This window comes from Zootoca vivipara, chromosome 2 (genome assembly GCF_965207765.1).
Source record: "Zootoca vivipara chromosome 2, rZooViv2.hap1.1, whole genome shotgun sequence".
NCBI classification, from domain to species: domain Eukaryota; kingdom Metazoa; phylum Chordata; class Lepidosauria; order Squamata; family Lacertidae; genus Zootoca; species Zootoca vivipara.
The window spans coordinates 52,191,496-52,212,645 of record NC_142584.1 but is presented as its reverse complement, the minus strand read 5'-3'; the positions used below and the strand labels follow the sequence as shown (position 1 = coordinate 52,212,645).

At 41.8% G+C, this 21,150-nt stretch overlaps 1 protein-coding gene across 4 annotated transcripts in view; it reads left to right on the top strand.

Moving 5' to 3' along the window:
* Positions 1-21,150, top strand: part of ARHGAP26 (Rho GTPase activating protein 26) — a 212,389-nt gene that overhangs the window by 152,505 nt on the left and 38,734 nt on the right. For all 4 annotated transcript variants that reach the window (XM_035105360.3, XM_088663139.1, XM_088663141.1 and 1 more), the window contains exons 18-20: positions 8,804-8,963; positions 10,705-10,843; positions 13,376-13,529. In XM_035105360.3, the coding sequence (XP_034961251.1) occupies positions 8,804-8,963; positions 10,705-10,843; positions 13,376-13,529 (453 nt within the window). The remainder of the gene's footprint in view (positions 1-8,803; positions 8,964-10,704; positions 10,844-13,375; positions 13,530-21,150) is intronic.

Genomic DNA, 21,150 nt, shown 5'->3' with positions numbered 1-21,150 from the left:
ATTTAGTTAGGTTTGAGGATGTATTATGTGTTTTTATTTTTTATTTTTATGTTGTGAACCACCCTGTGCTCTTTGGATGAAGGGCAGTAAACAAATTTAATAAATAAAGTAAATAAAAATGGTAGATACATAAACAGAATACAGGCTGATATCCCTCTTCAACTGAAAATATGTATCCATGTAAAATTTATCACATGCCCTCTTTTAGGAAACATTTTTCGGGCAACCATTTCTTTCTAAAGGAGTTGATTCAATGTTTGCATGTGCGCCCTGCGAATCAGGTGCACCTATTCTAGCAGTTGCCTACATGCGCTGCAAAGGAAGAACTTTGATCTCATAATCACCAGCTCCCTTGAAAGCTGCTCACCTGACAGTTGGGTAAATTGTTCTGTCAACATCACATGCCTGTATATAAATACAAAGTATAAAGTGAAAAATAGCGCTCAGACTACGACATTTACAGTAAACAACCGTATTTTTATTAGCGCTTGTGAGAAAGGGTCTTGTTGGGTTATGCAAACTGTTTTTGTCGGCCAAAAAGGAATGGCCCATCCAGTTTAGCAATCCTGTCTCCACTAAGGGCCAGATACTAACGGATAGATACTAGAACAGGCATCCCCAAACTTCAGCCCTCCAGAAGTTTTGGACTACAATTCCTATCTTCCCCGACCACTGGTCCTGTTAGCTTGGGATCATGGGAGCTGTAGGCCAAAACATCTGGAGGGCCGCAGTTTGGGGATGCCTGTACTAGAACATACAGAGAGGATGATAAAACCATATTCCATATATGTTCACTTCTGAGACACACACACAAAATAAAAAAGAGGCTAGGATGCCCAGAATGTAAGAAATAAGTCCAGGTTGATTTGTATTCCCTAAGAATACTGAGGGTTCTTTTTGGTACCTGAAAATACTACTGTAAAAGAATCATATAATTATATGTAGACAATGTTGTTATGTTGGAATGTACAGCAGCCTATTAGGCTCTGTGATTTATAATTATATATAGTCTTTCCATGTCATAGTTTGCAAGCCTCTGAAAATTAATTGCACTTAATGTTAGTTCTGTTAAATTTGGATCACTGTCACACCTGCATTATTTTTTTAAACTGAGATATTCACACCTACATTTTTTGAAAACAAGATTCCCCCCCCCCAACTCATGGTTGCCTAACTTGCGGAAGATAATTCCATGATAATTAATTTCAAGATAATTAATCCAGGACATTGAGGAATGCTGCATTTGATGTTGCAATGTTGATAGTTATCTTGGCCTTTTTACAGAATGTCATGTAGAAGATATGACAGAATATCTTGTCCAGTTTTTGTCATTGCCCTTATTAAAAGCAGGTTGGGTATAACTGGGAACCTATAGGAACAGCATCCCCCATAGTTAATGGAGTGTGCTGAATCATTGTATTTTTTCTGAAAATCTTTTTAGTTGCAAAACCTCTATTTTCTTGTCTTCTACCTAGATTTTGACTCCTCCTTTACCTGTGTTGTAGGCCAGTCTACAGTCAGATAAGCTGTTGTACTTTCCAACTTAGCTGGCTTAGGGTGTTGAAGTTAGTGGGACTAAGCAAGCATAAATGATTTTTGTTTGCAGCCTCCTAAGAGAATACAGTCCAAGTGTTGCTTTTCTTTCTGTGGCACATATGTGCATGCAGTATGTAGTTCAAGAAAGGAAGTTAAGGAAGAGGATTGTCACATGACAAAATCTTTTTCACTTTGCCATGACTTTCCAGTACTGTATAGGGCAGAAAGGAAGGGTCTGCTGCTGTGGCAGCTGTTATTGTATTTCATTCTGTGTCTACCTTAATATTGTTTGTAATGATGTGGCTGAATAATGAATAACCATTATGGTGATTTATATTTAAATATATTACAACATATTAATAACTTTTAAAATAAGTACCTTATTAAGGTTTCTGAAATGAATTTAAATGTAAGGTGGGTTTTATGTCTAAAGCTGCATCTTCTATTGATATTTCTATATACATATTTCTTAAATGTGGCCATTTATAGCATAACTAGTTTTCAAAGTTTGGATGCGATATGCATTAGCCGCTCTTAATTGCCTCTTTGGCTTTCTGGGAACTTTCTCCCTTGGAATAGTGGAACACCTTACGCCAAATACTGTATTGCAAAAGTGGCGAGAATCTATGCTAGTATTTGTTTTGTACTATTACTTGTACATGTCATGTTCTCATCTGTTTTCCTATAAAGTGTATTCTGAAAGACATCTGCTCCTCTTATACAAGTGTCCTTTTCCTGGGCCAAGGATGTAACAATGACTCAAAGCAATTACCGTATATATGCCCAGATTGTTTGCAATTGATATGAAGAGAGTGACCCTTTACAGAAATAGAGAACAAGAGCTGCTGCTTGTTTCATGCGATTTCCTCCCGCTCCTCTGGCAGCGATGACTAAATCCTTCATAGTACAACGGATAACCATTTACTAGATTAGGGGAAGTTGGAAAAGGGTTTCCCATGTTGTTAGACTAATAGTAGATGAATTGTGAAATATAGGTTTTTCCAGGTATCTCTGGAAGGTGTCATGATTTGAAACCTACACTTGTCATAAAAATAAAAATAAATTGCAAGATTCTGAATGGAGTCACCTAAGGTGTTTTGTGCTCTCAAAATGCTTTACAAAATGGTAAGAACCACTTCAGATACTGTCTGTATCAGGCTTTTCCTTTCAGTGGCACTGCTACTGAGCAGTTATGGCACAGATTCTCTCCCACATTGAAAGTTTCCACATTAGCAAATGGATCTGCTAATATAACGCGGAGAATCTGTGCTACATGTTTCCACACTTCGTAATATTTCTTACGGTTTCTTGGTTGGGACTGCAACATGCAGCTTGGCCCTCAGTCACACAACAAGGAAGCTGACCTGCAAGTATGGTAGTCTTGTAGAACCTTTAGACCAGAGATGGTGAACTTGTGACACCAGAGCTGGCCCACCCATGAGGCAGACTGAAGCAGCCACCTTGGGTGGAGGAATTGCATGCAGCGGTGTCCCCACGGGCTGCCCTGCCACCACTGGGGTTGTGCACTGGCAACTTTTCCAGCAAGGTCTCATGGAACTCCCATGAGATCTCTCAAGATCTTCCCAGAAGCCATCACCCAGTAATCAAGGCTTTGGGGGCGTGTGGCACCTGCCTGTTTCAGGTTGCGAAATGGGGCAGGCCACCCCTATGTGACACTCCCAGGAGTTGTTAGGAATTGTAGTCTATCATACCTGACTATTGGCCCTGTTCACAGGGGCTGATGAGAGTAGGAGTCCACAACATCTGAGAGGTTCAAACGTTTCCCACCCCTGCATGAGACAATCTGTTCCATATTACAGAAACCTCAAGCCTTCCTCCACAGTTACTTTATAAATAGGCACTAAACTATACAATATCCTTTGTAGTTTAGTGTCATACACTGTGAAACATATTTATCTCAGCCTCTTCTGTGCCCTTTTAAAATTTGCATTTCATGGCATTTATGAAAATGGAAAATGTTTACCTTTTAGAGCAGGGCGGCCCAACCTGTCAGACCAAGTGGACTGCAAGAGTACTTTGAAACAGAACCTGTGGGCCACACACTGAATTAAATTTCCATCTTGTAAATTAAAGTGTTCGCAACATAGCTAATATTATTTAATGTATACAATATATTTAATTAAATATATATAATTAAATACTCAATTAATGAGTAAAGTATAAATTTATTCAAAAGAGAAATCACAAAATAATTGAGAAAAAGAAACACCAGAGATTTATAAGGATTTATACAGTAATTCGAAATGTCAGTAACCTTTTTCATTGCCAACACTCATTCATGATGAAAAGAAGGCCTCTGATCAGCGTATTTGAAGCAATCACCTCGCTCCTCCTGCACATTTGTAAAACATTTGCTGGCCAACACTTTTTAGCCCACTTGTCCATTCTTGCTGACTAGCCTTCCCTCTCACACCTGGGTTTTTCTTTTTAACCTCTCAGCACCTCCTGCCTCAGCATCTCCCATTTTTACAGGCTTGTGCATCTATCAAACACTTTTCTCTACCTCAGCCTCCCTCTTCACACCTTTGCCAAACTCCATTTCCCCTCAGTCCCCTCCTGGTTTTTAGCCCATTCCTCCCCTTGGCTTTTTACCTTACCACCCACACTTCACTTGTTTTTGCCTCCATGTCTCTTGGCTCACTCAATTTGTTATTATTGTTATTGTTAATCTCAGCCTTTGCCCTTATTTATACACACTTTATATTCATATTTCATGCTCTCTTTCTCCTCCACTTTTTACCTCACCCACCTTCTCTCTCCTCTCACTCCCCCCCCCTTTGCATGGCAGGCTGCTGCGCTAGTGGTGTAAGGCAGCTCCCCCCCACCCCTCAGAGGCAAAGAAGGAGAGGTGAGCTTACTGTTACTCAGGCTGTGTGGAGGCAGATAAGGACATTGTTGCTGAGGGCCTTGAGGGCTGCATGCGACCCACGGGCTGCATGATGGACTACCCTGTTTTAGAGTGATGTTTCTGGTACACCACCAGCCAGCATTCACAACGTCTGAGATTTTGCATGTAGTTATCCTGTTCTCCTTGGTTATTTTAAATATTTTGGTACATACAGAATGCTTGTTAAGCAACACTACTCAATGATGTGTGCTGGCCAAACTAATATATGTTTTTGTAGAACAGATAAGGAGCTTTCAGTTACCTTTCATTATACGACTGAGAAATTTGTGAGGCTCAACAAGCTGTTTCCAATGTGGTTTTTGTTCCTTTTCAATCAACAAAAGCAGGTGCCAGTATACTTTATATTTAAATTATACAGCTAAAGAAGAGAATCAAAACACTTTGGCTGAATAATAAAAAATTGCAGACATTTTTGTCCAGCATTTGTAAACAGAATGTACAAAGAATGAAGGTCTTCAGACTGCGATCAAGCTTTATGCAGGAGGAAAATGACATCTAATATCAGAATATGAAGGTAAAACAACACAAAATTCCACCCTTTACTAAATGGAATAGACATCTTGGCCTGGTTGACAGCAAACACTAAACTCACCACTCATCGGGGAAAAATGTAGTCTCTTTGATGCTCTGAGTCTTGCTTTTACCCAGAGCTGAAGCATAGTTTGAATCTGGGCTCATGTTTTGTCTCACTCCAGACAAACCACAAGCTATAGGCAAGGTTTGTCATTTGCTTACCACTTGGGTTTTGCTTGAGGAAGCTGATGTTGACGATAATTACAAGCCCAAATTCAAATGTTAACAGCCAGCCGAACCATGGTAGCATGACAGTAGGGAGACCGGGGGAGGAGTGAAATGGGTACATTTTTTTTCCTTTTGAATGCCGGCACCTTTGCACAGTTCAGCTTTACCTGTGAACTGGGCCATTGTTGACAGTGCATGAATTTGGCTTTTACTCAGTGCTATCTTTCTAGAAAACTCACCACAAATACCTCCCTTATTCTCTTATAATGGCAATGGCACCCACCTGAGAAATGCCGGAACTGAGTTCTGGTTGGGTGGGGGAAGCTTTTGCTGATATATGAGGTCGATAAAGTGTTGGAGGTGCTAGACAACTGGAATATTTTACAATGGGTTGCCTAGTGATGTGAGGTGAGAATATTCTCCAGAGAATATTCTCGAGAATATTCTCTGCTAGAAAATTCTCAGGAGAATATTCTCCACAAACTGTAAATTCTGTGTCATCTACACAGCTGCTTTAAATGTACACACCTCATTAATCGAGAATATTCTTGAGAATATTCTCGAGAATTTAACATCACTAGGGTTGCCAACCTTTTTAGCCAGTCTCAAAATGGTTGCTGTAGGAGCCATGGCTTAACACAAAATCAGAAAATCGTTGTGATACCACCACAAAAAAGATGCCTCCTGGTTGCTAGGGAAAAAGGAAAGGCAAGCTATGGAGATCCCAAGGACTACTAGAAAATAAGACAGAAGCAGGAAAAGTGCACCAAAGGGGAAGGGGAAATGGCAGCTCTTTAGGACCCCAGGGATTCCTATTTCCTGCTGTCCAAGCACCTCTTTTAGCAATAGCTGCATAACTTTATAGGAGGGCTGGAGACTGACTTTTTTTTTTAAAAAAAATGAAAGCTCAAAGTCTGGGCCCCCTTCCAGGGGCACCAATGAAAACTACTCGGTTCATTGGCAGCCTCCATTTTACAATGTGCTTAGTACATACAAAACGTGACAGTGATTTTTCTGGTAGATCAAAAGCTGCTAATGTAATTCGGGGCACAGTGTAGTTCATCATAATCTTTTGGCAGTCTCTGTCAAGATAGCTCTTTGGTACTTCGTTACTCAGACATAAGGAGTTAAGAGATCAGAACTTGGTCTTAGAAGCCAAAGTCCATGTGTAACTTGACAGTCTTAACCCAGTCTAGATGACATATTGTGGGACCATGGGAAAGAAAGACTGGGGGCAAGGCATATTTTTAAAAATATCGCTTGATCCCATGTGACTGCAGTGTAGCACTTCCAAGTTTCAGATAGGGGCATTGCATAACTCACCACACTGCAACATTAAACTACTGTTGTGCATGTAGAAACCTAACATGTATCCCCTCCTGATATTCTATATTGCTGTGTGCAGAGAAATGTGTTTTGCAGAGGAGTGTGTGTGGGGGGAGATTAAAAATCTAGAGCTATTTTGCAGAAAAGTCCAGCTTTGAGAAGCTTCATCAGTACCTTCATAATAAACATCAGTTTATGCTACCCAAATCTGCTATAGGTGTCTGGAAGCTATTGTCTAATAAACTGCACATTCAAACATGGAAAGTGTATTAAAGTCATATGTTCACTGCATATTTGCTGGTGGAAAATTGTCTTTCCTTGTGCCTCTTGGGAGCTGTGCTTAGCCATTGTTGCATCTGTGTCTGGAATAGATTTCTTACGGTCAAAGTAGCTTTTACCAGCAATCCCCACTGTGCATTTTCTCCTCTCTGTAATACAATGCTAGTCTGTCCCTTCCTTATATAAATTCCTTCTTGTTAGCAGACTGTGTGTAACAAATCCCCGCCTATGTGTACCTCACAAAATAACCCTGTTGTTCTTTCTCTGATTAACTGGCGCTGCAAGTCTCTGCTATCTGCCTCTCTTTCTATATCTACCTTATTTGCTTGGAGTGTCTTTTGGAACTGACCTCTTCTTTACCTCTCTGACCTACAATTTTATACTGCCTCCCCAATCACTAAAACAACTTTCAGTTAAGAAAAATCTGGACCTGAGTCATTTCTTCATTCACTGGAGGTTTCAGTTTGCAGAGACCAGTAGGTACATAGCCGAATAACGCTTTCGTTTTGAGTTATAGTCTCTCTCACTGTGATATGTTTTGTTGGTGAGATCAAAGGAAATTGTCTGTCTCACCCCTGACCTGGGTGAGTCAGAGACATGCCTTGAATCAACATCATGTACTAGAAGAACCATGCTCGGGCACAGTAAATAACACTGTTATCAGCCCACAGATCTGACTACTTATCCTAGAACATTTTCCAGTGCATTTTCCCATACTGTATAGGTATGACATCAATCTTCACTGCAAACCAGCAGGTGCTCTGTGCTGCTGTTATTGCTCCAGTGTAAAATCACCATCTAGAACGGGGTTTGGCAAGGCTTACCGGCCATGGGCCGGATCACTCCCATGGAGATCGTCCGTGGGCAGGACCGGTGCAGTGCAATTCCGGAAATCGCTTCTACGCATGCCCAGGTGGTATCTGCATGCGCGCAGACACAATTTCCGGCTCCACTTTGCAAGTCCCCGCGCCATGCCGCTTCGGTTTAGCGCAGCGCGCGGGGGACTCACTGAGCGGGCGGCTCGGTTCGGGGGCAGCTTGTGGGCTGGTAAAATGGTATTCATGGGCTGCATCCGGCCCATGGGCCGCACGTTGCCAACCCGTGATCTAGAATTTGCCAGCAAATTCATTCTATTTAATTTGGACTTAATTGGAATCCTGGGTTCCTTTCTGAATGTAGATCAGTGTAGCCCAGCTAGAAAAAGTATTTTCATCACTAACTGCTTCTCTGAATGGGTCACTCTGTTCTTACACATTTGGATTTTGCATGGAAATGTCACAGTCTACTCTCTGGCCACACCTTGCTTGCTGTTTTGCTCAATATATCTAACAAGTAAGCCTCTAGAAGGTGAATGCTTATACCAAAATAATTCTTTTCTCAATATATTTTTTTTCCTGAAAAAGGTCAATATCAGTGAGCCTCTGAAATCATTGAGCCAAGAAATATTGCAACCTGACATTTGGTTTGGTTTTGTATAGTGGCTCTTTTAAGTGTGTGTGTGTGTGTGTGTGTGTGTGTGTGTGTGTGTGAATGAATGGCTATGAGAATTGGGGAATGATAATGTTATCTAACTGAATCCCCACAAGCTTAACTATGGGTTGAATTTGAGAAGAAAGTATAAAATGCTACGTGGTAAAAATGGAACTATGTGTAGGAATTCTGAAATAAAATCTAACAATTCACCCACTTAAATTGGAAAGCATGCAGAGTAGGGCATGGATAATCAAGACACATATTGAGTGATCGAAGATTTCTACTCATCCCTAGTCCTTTTGCGATCAGTGTATGCACCACCTCCGCTTCCAGTATCTAGAAAATGGTAGAATAACTCATTTATCTTTTACCAGCAGGGTTATTGCTGTTCCACACCGCTGAGCTTTGCAGGTTTCCAAATAGCACACAAATATTTGGTAGGATTTTTATCCTAGAGAAATGGGCAAGCCCAGACTATTCATAGCCCGTTTAATATAATCGTTATTTGCTTCATTACAGCGTTGCTCAGAACCACAAACAGAATCTAATGACTGTCGCAAACCTGGGGGTTGTTTTTGGACCAACGTTAATGCGGCCACAAGAAGAAACAGTTGCTGCGATTATGGACATCAAATTCCAAAATATTGTGGTTGAGATTTTAATTGAAAACCATGACAAGGTAATTCGCTTGAATTTGTACATCTTCCAATCTTTTTTATTGTTTGCAAATGCTTTCTAATCTAATGCATATTTCCCAGCTGTCCTTATCCACAGAGTTACAGGAAGAGACAAGAACTTTAATATTCATATCTCCATGAGCCTTTCCACATATGGAACCATTTTACTGATTTTGGGGAAGGGGTTTTAGCTGAATTAGAGAAAGGTAATAAAATGTTTGGGAATCTTATAGCCTTTCACTAGGCAATGTCCTACTCCTAATGCTCCTTTAAAGCCTTTAGACCAAGGTGTGGAACCTCTGGCGCCTCAAATGCTGCTGGACATTCACTGTGCTTTGGCGGGAAAGTGATGCCTTTGGAAATCATAATTATTACACTAATACACTAATACTCAAGCTAGATTTGTGTGCCCAGGAGCCAGTACATCAGAGAAAGGGTGACAGAAGCCTAAGTTAAAAAGTGTAATAGCTGCTGATACCACAAAGGACACTCCATTATCCTCCAGCATCAGAGTAGAAGTTTACAGCTAAGCAGGGAGGGAGAAAGCAGAAAAGAGGGAAGCATATTTGAAGCATAGAGAGAGGATCCTGGGAACTGTAGTTTCCTCCTTATATAGCTACAATTCTTAGCACTCTTAATCTGCTATAATATACTTTGAGAAAAATAATCTGAATTAACTGCGTGTTGAATGTGCTTTTAATGTATGTTGTGGACCTGCCTAAAGGCAGGGAAATTTGCAGAATGTCCCCAGCGTCTCTAGTCCCCAGCATCTCCAGGTAGGGCTGGCAGGGCTGCCTGAAACCCTGGAGAGCCGCTGCCAACTAGTGCTGACAACACTAATCTAGACAGACCACCAATTTAACTTGGTATGAGGTACCATCTTATGTTCCGGATAAGGCAGTGAAATGTGAGTGCCCCCCAAGAGATGGGGAAAGGGAAGGATTGAGGGTGGCAAAGCTTAAAAGAGAGCCCACACTAAGGCCATTAAGCCCACTGCAACACTGCATCTAGATATAGATTACTGGAAAAGGCAAGTGCTAGCCTCAAAAGGATCGGCTCCTGCTTTTCCGTGATGTGCAGCAACTACAATTTTGGTTAATTTCCAAGCTCTGACTTAAGTGTTTTGATAATAATCCAGTTTCTGTGGCCTTAACAGAGGAAGAAGATGGGTGTTTTGGAATAGTGACAGTTCAATGAGGTCATTGATTAACCTGTCAAGTTGTCATCAATAAATTTCTGATGAGTCAATGCATGCCCTCAGTCTGAACTTGCATCCATGCATCTTAAGATCAGTGTGCAGTGTTTGAATCTGTTATTGATTTATACAAAGAAATTGCAGCTAGGCGCTTCCTGGAACATCTGGTTGAATTACAGTCTGATGTGGATTGCCAAGTTATCTCGTATGCAGGCCATTAAATTGTCTGTGCAATCAGAAAATTTAAATGATTTCTGAGCAATTTAATAGCATTAGTAGATGCTCATCCAAATCAGGAGTGGAATCATTTGAAATGTTAGTGGTGAATAAACCAAGAAATACTTGTTTCCTTTTTCCTATCAAAATTCTTAGACTAATCTTTACAGCCATTGTTGAGAACTCCTCTCCACCACACATTTTATTTCATGTTGAATTGGCATTAAATCTATGATACTTGTCCTCTACTATTGCAAAGCTTGGGAGCAACTGAACACCTCAGCATTCCTGACTCTCTTTTTCCCGCCCCTAAAACACCACCACCACAATAGATATTCAACACCGTTCCAGATACACCACAATCAAATTCTCAGCTGCTTTTGTCTCGAAAGAAGAGTACAGATTCCAAGCCACCATCATGCAGTGAGAGACCCTTAACTCTCTTCCATACTGTGCAACCCAGTGAAAAGCGTAAGTATCTTAATCCTCTGTGCAATTGGTTGTGCTGTCATATTATATTGCTTTGTCTCAGGATGGTCAAGAGACTTGGTTCTCAGCAGCAGTAAGAAGGAGACACACCTGTAAGTGTAAGGCTTCAAGTTTCTAATGTCTTTGTTGTTTTCCTAGCCCTATATTGTCCAGCACAAAATAAAAGCAGCAACTACACTCCATTCTCCCTAGATTCATTTCCCCACCCCAGTCTGTGACCATGGTCATGTAATCCTACCCATAGCAGTAGATAGGATACCCTTGTTACAGCTTTGCTCATAGGTAAGTAGCTCTTTTGTCTAATTTCCATTAGAGCTTCGCAGACTTGATGCCAAAATAATTTACATTCCCTGGATGGCAGTTTTTGTGAGTTAAAAAGAAAAGCATGCAAGGAGAACCAGGCAAACAATAGACGTCAAACTTAATCACCATTAAAAGGTTTTGCCATTGGGAGACTCCCTCTTGTTCCTTTGTGTTTAGAGACATTTCCCCTATTCTCAGGCTTTTCTGTTCAGCTTTGAAGAATTAAAACTTTCTGTGTTGTTTTGTACAAATTTTGTTTTATCAAAGCAATCTCAGTTCAGTTCATTGTGTTTTCACGTGCAACCCAATCTTTGCTGATCTCCAGGCATTCATTGCAACTCGTATGTGGTCCTTCTAATCTAAACTATCCTTCAATGAATAAATAATGGACAGTAGTGTTCACTGAAGAGGTCTCTTCCTCTTTTCTGTTTGTCTTCTGCAATCTGAATGTTATAAGCTGGGAAATAAGTGAGAGACTTAATAATGAAAAGTGTTTTCTGCCTTAGGAGATCCCACTGATCTCTGGTCCCTCTGATAATGCCTGTCCTACAAAAAATGTGCAGTGGAATCAAGTACTCGCTCATCTTGGAAGAATCTTCTCAAAGGATAGTGTGGATGTCATAGTCATATAGTTACAGAAAAAATATGATATTGGCTCTGAACGTAGAATTGTGATTTGCAACAGACAGCCAAGAACATTTTCTGTTGGGGATTCTCTGTGGTATGTGGATGATCTTAGGAAGGAATTACCTAAGAAATCTTAAGAAACATTGTAGTTGCAAGGAATCCTGAAGAATAGCTGTTTTCTATTTGTATGATACTTAATGCATCAAAATGGCACTGAAGCAGTTGAGGAAAGCATATAGTAGTTCTTTCAGATCTGATATTGCTTGTGATTGTAGTGGTGAAAGACAGTTTTTAGAACATGTAGTTAAGATTTGTGGTAACATTTACATAAGAAATTCATATAGTTCCTGTCAGGGGATTGTTGCGGCTACTCTCAAGTAAAGACGCTCCAGTCCGTTCTGTCTTTACAGGTTTTATTTTGCATACTATTTACAGTGCAGAGATAGCAGAAAACATGACCTCCTAGTCACTCGCAGAATCCGGGGCCAGCATAATAGCTTGGGCACCCCGAAACGCCGCCCTCTCACCCTGTGTTTGGGCGCACGCCTCAATTTGGGCACCGGAAGCAGCTCTTTCACTTGTGGGCTAGCGCAGTGCAGGGGCTCTGATACATCGCTGAGCCTTCCTTCCTCCATTAGTTGGCTTGGGCGGTGCAAGGGCTCTGATACCTCACTGAGCCTTCCCTCCATTCCGCTCCCCTCCTCATTCCCCCTGCCTGACCTGCTGCTACTACTCTCGCTGGGTGAAGTGCTGGTCAGGATGACGGGGGGAGGCTCCCTGTAGGGAGTCCCATCTGACAGTTCCCATCTTAAAAAATAACATAAAAAGAAACAACTGTGTGATAGAAAATCTTAATCTTGGTTATTCAACTACAAATCCCTTATCGAGAAAAGGAAATTAAAAACAGAGATCAGATTGATTAATAGAACTCAAATAAAGTTTTTAAGAAAAAGAGGTCTAATGCCTGTTCTCCAGTATGGTTATGAAGACAAATATTTAACCTCTTCACTGCATGAGAATATATTATTGGGCTTTCAAAATGTACAAGGAAACAGCAGTGCTATTTTACTAGAAAAATTGGTGCTGGAACTCACCACAAATGCCTCCCTTGTTCTCTTCTAATGGCAATGGACCCCACCTGAGACGTGCCAGAACTGAGTTCCGGCTGAGCAAAAGCCCTGGGAAGTAGTCATGTGGAATTATGCTGAGCTCACTACTGTCAGTTCTATATTATACTTAATAATTTCACTTGCAGATATGCACCTGCCCCCACATCAAGAGGCATTGTCATGTCACAAAGGACAAAAAAATTAGCCCCTTAAGCAGACAAAAGAAGAAAATATTTTGAGCATAAATCTGAGCTTTAGCTGAATAGCCATAGAGGTATGAACAAAAATGGAACCTCTTTACTGTAGAATTAGAATTAGAATTTTGGGGCATAGGATATGAATCATCTTCTGATGCTAACTGGTACAAAAAATCCTCTCTCCATACAAAAAAATACGACAAATGCATTCTCTCTAGTTTAATGAATTTTAGTACATGTATCTCTATCGTTCATTATTTTGTTCTTTTTTTTTCCAGAGGAGAACAGGAACAGTATCATCAACTCCAGCCTGGAATCAGTGACATCATCGAACATCAACAGTTTCCTCCATTCCAACAGCACTCCTCAGTCTAACATGAACTCCAGTGACCCTGACTTAGAAGTTATTAAACCCAACAGGCCAAACTCACTGTGAGTACAATCCTGATTAATATGTCAGTATTTCCTTTCTGCTGACCCACTGTTCTGCTTATTAGGAATAAAGACTGTTGATTCAGTAATGTTTAATACTACTGTAACCACAAGCTACAATATGTACTTTATATTTTCAAACTCTGAAGAGAAATGTACATAAGTTCAATATGTTTTGGGTTTGTTAATTTACCTTCCATTATTCTGAATAAGTGGGGTGGCTTTGGATCTAGGTTTTTTTTTATGTCTTTACACTCCAGCTTGCTCATTTGTGCACATGTCTTGTGTTTTGTGTTGGCTACACAGGGGTGTTTCCTAGTTTCATTCGCTCCCAGAATCAGAAAGAGGATTTCCTATGTAGCTAAAACTGAAAAAGTGCTTTTGGCACAGTTCTTCACCAGCTAACTGTGTGCCTGTCTTTTTGCTGTTTGTGCATTGTCAACGTTTCAATGAAATGCCTAATCCTAAATCTCAGAGGAATGGTCCAGTTCTACTAGGAATTGTTCCTAATCTCTCACAGCTGATTTCTCACATGAGTAGCAGCAGACTTCTAGTGTGGTAAAAAAAAATCAGTCATTTCCCTAGGCTCTGTTGTGTCTGGCAACAAAGTTCAGCAGAAGTTCCTCACCACACTTGAGCTTTCTTTCTGCACAGACAGAATCCACTCCAAACTGTGGTAGTAACTAAATGTTTTAGAACACCTGCAGCTGTCATCAGAGGCCTCCTCCTTTGTCCCCTGATAAGGTCTACATTGTAAAAGACATTGACATGACATCAGTGTGTTGTGAGTTTTTCTTATCCTTGCATTGCTTCCTTGAGACAGGGTGGAGAAATTAAAAAGTTTATAAGTAGACATTACCAGAGAAAAGAGATGGAAGAGAAAAAAAGGTTGTTGCTTTTGGTGGCAGCTATGCAGCCTCTTCAGTGTCAAATTCTGGACTCTGTGGCAAGCTTTCCTGTTAAGACAGTGGCTGTTGTTCCAGAATTCTTACAGGCATCAAGTTGACCAAGTGGATGTTGCCATCATTCAAATATGTTCCTTATGTCAAGGCGTCCCAGAAACTCAGATGGCACAGAAGGTTGTGTTCATTGACTTACTGGTGTTTGAGTTTCTAAACTCTTTGTGTGTGTCTGTTTAGTAATTTATTCCCTTCTTTCTAATTCCTAAACTATAGACTGCCGGATGGTTCTTGTGATATGTGAAATTAAAAACACACAAGCATAAAGAGGAGATGTATCAAAAGAATGATAGAATGTTGGCTCAAAAGGTGTTCAGCCATTGAACTTGACATCACATTCCTTTTGAAATGTGCCAGGAATAAGTCCTTAATCAATAAAGTGGTCTTTTTCCATTTACTGTAGAAATGGTGGGAAGACTGGTTTTATTACCAGGTAGCCTTTAAGGTAAGAAGACTGGTTATATTACCAGATAGCCTTTAAGTTAAGAAGAGAATAAGGATCTTAACCCAGTCAAAACTTTGAGAGATGGAAGCTACACCAAAGTGTGCAGACAACTTTGATAAAATATCTGAGCACATAATTATGTTTTGCCCTACATTCTGCTTTGAATTCTGGTTTCTTTGTAGGAAAGCAAATATTTTCCTAGCACAGCCTACTTTATAGTAAAAAAATCATCAGAATGAATGAGTGCTGGCAAAACACTGAAATTGATGGCTGTCATAAACATAGTTTCCGCTCATTTTTGAAGCACCCAAGTAGAGTTTCTAGAGTGGGAATGTTGGGTTATTTTTTTTAATGGGATGAAGCAAAACAATTTTTATTCCATTTTTTTTAATAAAAAAAAACTCCTGTCATGTTGGCATTTTGTGTGCATCGGCTAAAAGTCTACTGTCACTACTTTTTGAATTGTGACTTGAGAAATAAGCAAGCACTCTCAATTACAAATCAAACAAGCATAGCTCCTTCGTTGGATTACTTGCTTCATTCATTTCACTGTCAATAAACAGTGGGAATCAGTTAAATGTTAAAGTACAAAAATCACCCATAAAACAATATTGCTTTCAGCCAGTACTTGCCATTTTCAATCTGCTCTCTGATTTATTTTCATGATCACTGCTATCTTTAGAGCTTGCCATTGAAGGTTGTTGGGCTGTCAATTTTTATTTGTCCTTTAAATTAGAACAGATTCATTATCGGCTTCTGAAATATAACAGCAGAATTATAGCCACCACCTTCTGAATTTTGTTCTTCATTGTACAATGCCAGTTGATCCCATTTCTGCAGTAGCTTACCATTGAGATGTGATAAAGAGAGCAGGGTGTTTTTGAATAGATTAGAACAAGGTGTCCTTAAGAGTCAATTGCTTTGTTTTTTGGGTGAATGTAGCATGTGCTTATCAAATGTGTGGGTGATTTGTTTCCCTTAAATGGGGTCAGGTCAGCTTTGTAGTTTTGGAGCTTAGGAGCATTCCTTGCTCTAGTACTGCTTCTGGATGGCCAGTGATTAGAAGCATTTTTTTACCAACTTCATATGGTCTTTTCTGGGAACCGCCCTGACACCTCTGGGTATAGAGTGGTATATAAATTCAATAAATAAAAAATCAGGCCCAGGATATTTGAAAATTTAAAGTAGATAGGTGATCCCTTGCCATATCTTTTTCTGTCCTGCTTCATACCTTGCATAATTTATTTTGTTATCACCAGGTCAGGCCTAAGTAGTGCAAGCAGAGGTCATTTACAGATTTGCCACTAATTGGAAAGATTCAGAAAGATTCAGGACGATTGAAATGTAGTTTGTCTCCATGGGAGAAGGGGAGGGTTGACTGCTGAGGGCTATTACGGTAGACTAATACTGTGTTTCTCCTTTTTTAATACGTAGTCATAAAGTAAGCCATGGGAGGGTTTTTCTAGAAGTAAGCCACCATTGTTCCTGTCACCTCCTCAGCCCCTCCTGTATGCTCAGGGAGCCAGCGAACCAGCGACAGGTGTGGGGGGGAAACGCGCCTCAGCTGATTTCTTCACCGCCTGCTGAGCGCACAGGGAGAGGGGTGGGGGAAAAAAGCCTGGGAGGCAGCGAACACCTCTAACGGTCGGGGCGCTTTGGGGGCGCCCATCTCTCCCCGTCAAGGGGCTCCGGGCCGAGCACAAGAGGAGGCGGGGAGGCGGCTACGCCTTTACTCCTCCTCCTGGGCTGAGCGCGCCCTATTTCGCTTGCTCCCTGCCTCTCCCGCGACAACAGGAGGGCAGTCGTGCCAACTGAGGCTGCGCGCACAGCAGGCTATCCGGCCGGCTGACCGACCGAAGCGGCAGCGGTGATGGCAGCAGACACAGGCGGCTGCAAGGCGGAGAAGCTAAGCCCAGCAGAGCTGAGGTGCTGCTGCGCGGCTGCAGGCTCCCATTGGCCGGCCTTCCTTGTGTACGCCTGGCCGCGATGCGCCTCCCTCCTCCTCCTCCTCCGGCATAGCAACGGCAGTGGTAGGCTCCTCCTTCTCCGGCGGCTCCCGCTTGGGTATGCGCCCCTCCAGCCAGCAGTCGAGTTAGGCGGCTCCCGCGAGGGCTGCAGTGGTGGCTGGTGGTGCGGCGGCGGGGAAGGCCTAGCCAAGCGAGTGAGCTGCGCGCCCTCTCCGCCCGCCTCCCTTTTTCCGCCTCTACCTCCTCCGCCGCCAGCCAGCCAGTTACTTCCAAGGGCCTATTGTGGAGCTTTCCACTGGTGGGACTCTTGCCTGCCTGCCATCCATTTTTCTGCCTTCCCCAGACATGTCCCAAAGCAGGGAGAATATGGGATTATTGTTCTCCAGAGAGATGGAGGCAGTGATGGCAGACGAGCCACAGCCGCACCAGCCACCTCCGATTCAGCAGCAGCAGCAGCCCGAAGCCCCTGGCGGGGTCAGCCCGGCTGGACCCTGGCTGTCCCTGCCCAGCCTCACCACCGCTTCCGAGCGCCTGCCTCCGTCCTCCTCCTGCTGCTGCTGCCCGGCTGGGCTCTGGCTGTCGCTGCCCAGCCGCCTCCACAGCCCCCAGGGGCTAGCAGCAGCCTTGCCTCCGCCTGGCCTGACAGCAACAGCAGCAGCAATAGCACTGGGAGGACGAGGGTGGCACTGCTGCTGGGTTCCGCTGCCTCGAACCGAGCGGCACTGCTGCGCGCTTTGTCGGGGCTGCAGCAGCCGCTGGTTCTGGGGGCCTGCCTCCTATTGCAGCGGCCAGCATTGCTGCTGCTGGCTCGGTACCCTCCTTCCGCGTGGAAGGATTGCTATTTTAAAAACTAAGATTGCTTAATAAAAAATAGATTGCTTAATAAAAAAACCAAGACACCCCCCGAAAATAAGCCATAGGCTTATTTTCTTGAGTAAAATAAATATAAGACGGTGTCTTAAAATGTGGGAAACACGGTAGTTTCAGCTAGAAAGTTCCAGAAAAACATCTACTTCTGCTTCATTGACTACGCAAAAGCATTTGACTGTGTCGACCACAGCAAACTCTGGCAAGTTCTTAAAGAAATGGGAGTGCCTGATCATCTCATCTGTCTCCTGAGAAATCTCTATGTGGGACAAGAAGCTACAGTTAGAACTGGATATGGAACAACTGATTGGTTCAAAATTGGGAAAGGAGTACGACAAGGTTGTATATTGTCTCCCTGCTTATTTAACTTATATGCAGAATTTATCATGAGAAAGGCTGGACTGGATGAATCCCAACCCGGAATTAAGATTGCTGGAAGAGATATCAACAACCTCAGATATGCAGAAGACACAACCTTGGTGGCAGAAAGTGAGGAGGAATTAAAGAACCTTTTAATGAAGGTGAAAGAGGAGAGTGCAAAATATGGTCTGAAGCTCAACATCAAAAAAACTAAGATCATGGCCACTGGTCCCGTCGCCTGCTGGCAAATAGAAGGGGAAGAAATGGAGGCAATGAGAGATTTTACTTTCTTGGGTTCCATGATCACTGCAGATGGTGACAGCAGTCATGAAATTAAAAGATGCCTGCTTCTTGGGAGAAAAGCAATGACAAACCTAGACAGCATCTTAAAAAGCAGAGACATCACCTTGCCGACAAAGGTCCGTATACGTAAAGCTATGGTTTTCCCAGTAGTGATGTATGGACGTGAGAGCTGGACCATAAAGAAGGCTGATCGCCGAAGAATTGATGCTTTTGAATTATGGTGCTGGAGGAGACTCTTGAGAGTCCCATGGACTGCAAGAAGATCAAACCTATCCATTCTGAAGGAAATCAGCCCTGAGTGCTCACTGGAAGGACAGATCGTGAAGCTGAGGCTCCAATACTTTGGCCACCTCATGAGAAGAGAAGAATCCTTGGAAAAGACCTTGATGTTGGGAAAGATGGAGGGCACTAGGAGAAGGGGACAACAGAGGACGAGATGGTTGGACAGTGTTCTCGAAGCTACGAACATGAGTTTGACCAAACTGCGGGAGGCAGTGGAAGACAGGAGTGCCTGGCGTGCTCTGGTCCATGGGGTCACGAAGAGTTGGACACGACTAAACGACTAAACAACAACAACAAATAGTATTGACAGCTAGACTATTAAGGTATATCTGTGATGTTTGATTTCATCCACTCTTTTTCACCCCAGCTGTTTTTCTCAAGATTGTGGCTAGTCACCTGCCTCTTGTTAGGGTACACCTGTATGTGTTGCATGTATATCCCACCCACCCATTCAACAAAGAAGCTTACACCAGTGTTTTAAGCTGTACAACAAACCTGAGAGGGAGATTAAGCTGACAGGTGATAATTGACCCTGAGCCACCCAGCTTTGTGCCTGAGTTGAGGATGTCATCCAAAGGGAGGAAAATGTTCTCCTAGGAAATAATTTGAGTGAATTTTAAATAGAACAAGAGTTTAGAACCTTTGTATTTTATCCAATTTCCTGTTCCTTAAATGTTGTTTCTAACAATGTACAGGTTATAAACAAGGGAATACAAACATTAACTTGGCTCAATATGCAATAGATTCCCCCCCCATCCCATATCACATGTGCAGATAATTCAAGGGAAGGGCAGAGACAGTCTCTCACTTCACCCTTGGTTTAGAAGAAGGCAGAAGCCATTTGAGTTTTTATGTGCATTCCAGGGGATATGATGGGAGCAAAGTTGGTGTCTCAAACTTGGCACCGTAAAAGCCTCCAGTCCCTCCTAGTTCAATGAAGTTTGCAAAGAACTTTGAGCTGGGAAACCAGGGCATATGCAAAGGAGAGTAGTGTGTGGTGATGTGTGTCGGCAGCTGCATCTGTGGACCCATGGCTATAACGCAATAATACCAGGGGGTCTGCAAATGCACTCACCACTAAAGGCATTTTATGCTTTTCTTGTGTCTGTAAAATGAATTTAAAATCTACCTTGGCATAAATGTGCTGTATATAGGATGAAAAGTGGTATTTTGCACTTTCTGTTCTACATAAATAACACATTCTCTGCACACATATATTGCAAGAAGAGTTATTCATGCTGCTTTTGACTATAAAGTTTACAAACATTCTTTGCCGCATTAGAAAGGTCAGGCAACTTAAACAAAATATGAAATATAAACTTTCTGATAGGTCTGCACTTATCTGCTGCATTTTATTTTATATTTGTTCCTACTTCTTGTTTTTGTAATCACTGGCTTTTGTCTTACAGGGAAATTTTCAGATTTTTTGCTTTGCCTGTCTACGTAGACAATTGCAAGTCAGGAAGTTCTCAGAAGTAATTTTGCTAAAGGGCAAATATATTTCCTGTCTAGCAACTGATTGGATTATTATGTGAATGCATTTTATTTATTAGGCTTGGGGTTTGGTTTTATACAGAGAAGGTCTGGGCAGAAGCTGCTCTTCAATTCAACAGGATTTGCCTGCTGTCAGATACTTGTCAGTATTGCTCAGGAAGGAGTTATAGTCAAACTGATGTTGAACTATAAGCAGCCTTGGGAAGAAGTGTGTGTGTGTGTGTGTGTGTGTGTGTGTTTGTGTTTGTTTTGAAATGCTGTTTTACATAGTTGTTTTTGTTGCCATCACAAAACACTTGAAGTTCCTTTTAAGATGGAGACATTAACTAACATTTCTGGACATAGTTTAACACTAGCCTATACTTCATGACTAATTTTAAGTGAATGTAGTTCAGTATTATAAGATCATAATCTTATTCAAATAGTGGCTATCTTTTTGAAAATCACTTTAAAAATGAATTTTTAAAGAAGTTTTGACTGCAGCAAGCTTATCTTCTTGAAACCCAGGGTAGGGTAGTGGTGACAGAAATGGTAGTTCAACAACATCTGGGGCAAAGTTCCCTACACCCAGTGAAGCAATTCTTATTTGAAGGGAATTTGCAGCATTTTCTTAGGGGCTAGAAATTTCGTTCATGATAGAAAAGCTCAGTTGTATGATGTACTGGAACTCTAAGATGCACTTCTTGGGTGTACTAGAGAAGGAGGTTCGTAAAATCTTCTGACTTTCTATAGCATACATTGCAAACATTACAGTGAACCATTATAGAAATCTAAGAGAATAAAGCTTGATTGTTTTCAACAAAGAACAAGGAAGTGGGGAAGAAACAATGTGAAAATATTATATAGAAAAGGATAGGTGCATCTTTTGGTAAGTAGAAGCATTTTATTACTGTTCGTGCGTGAATGTATAATTTGTTAGCATCCTGTCTGGCCATTATCAGCAT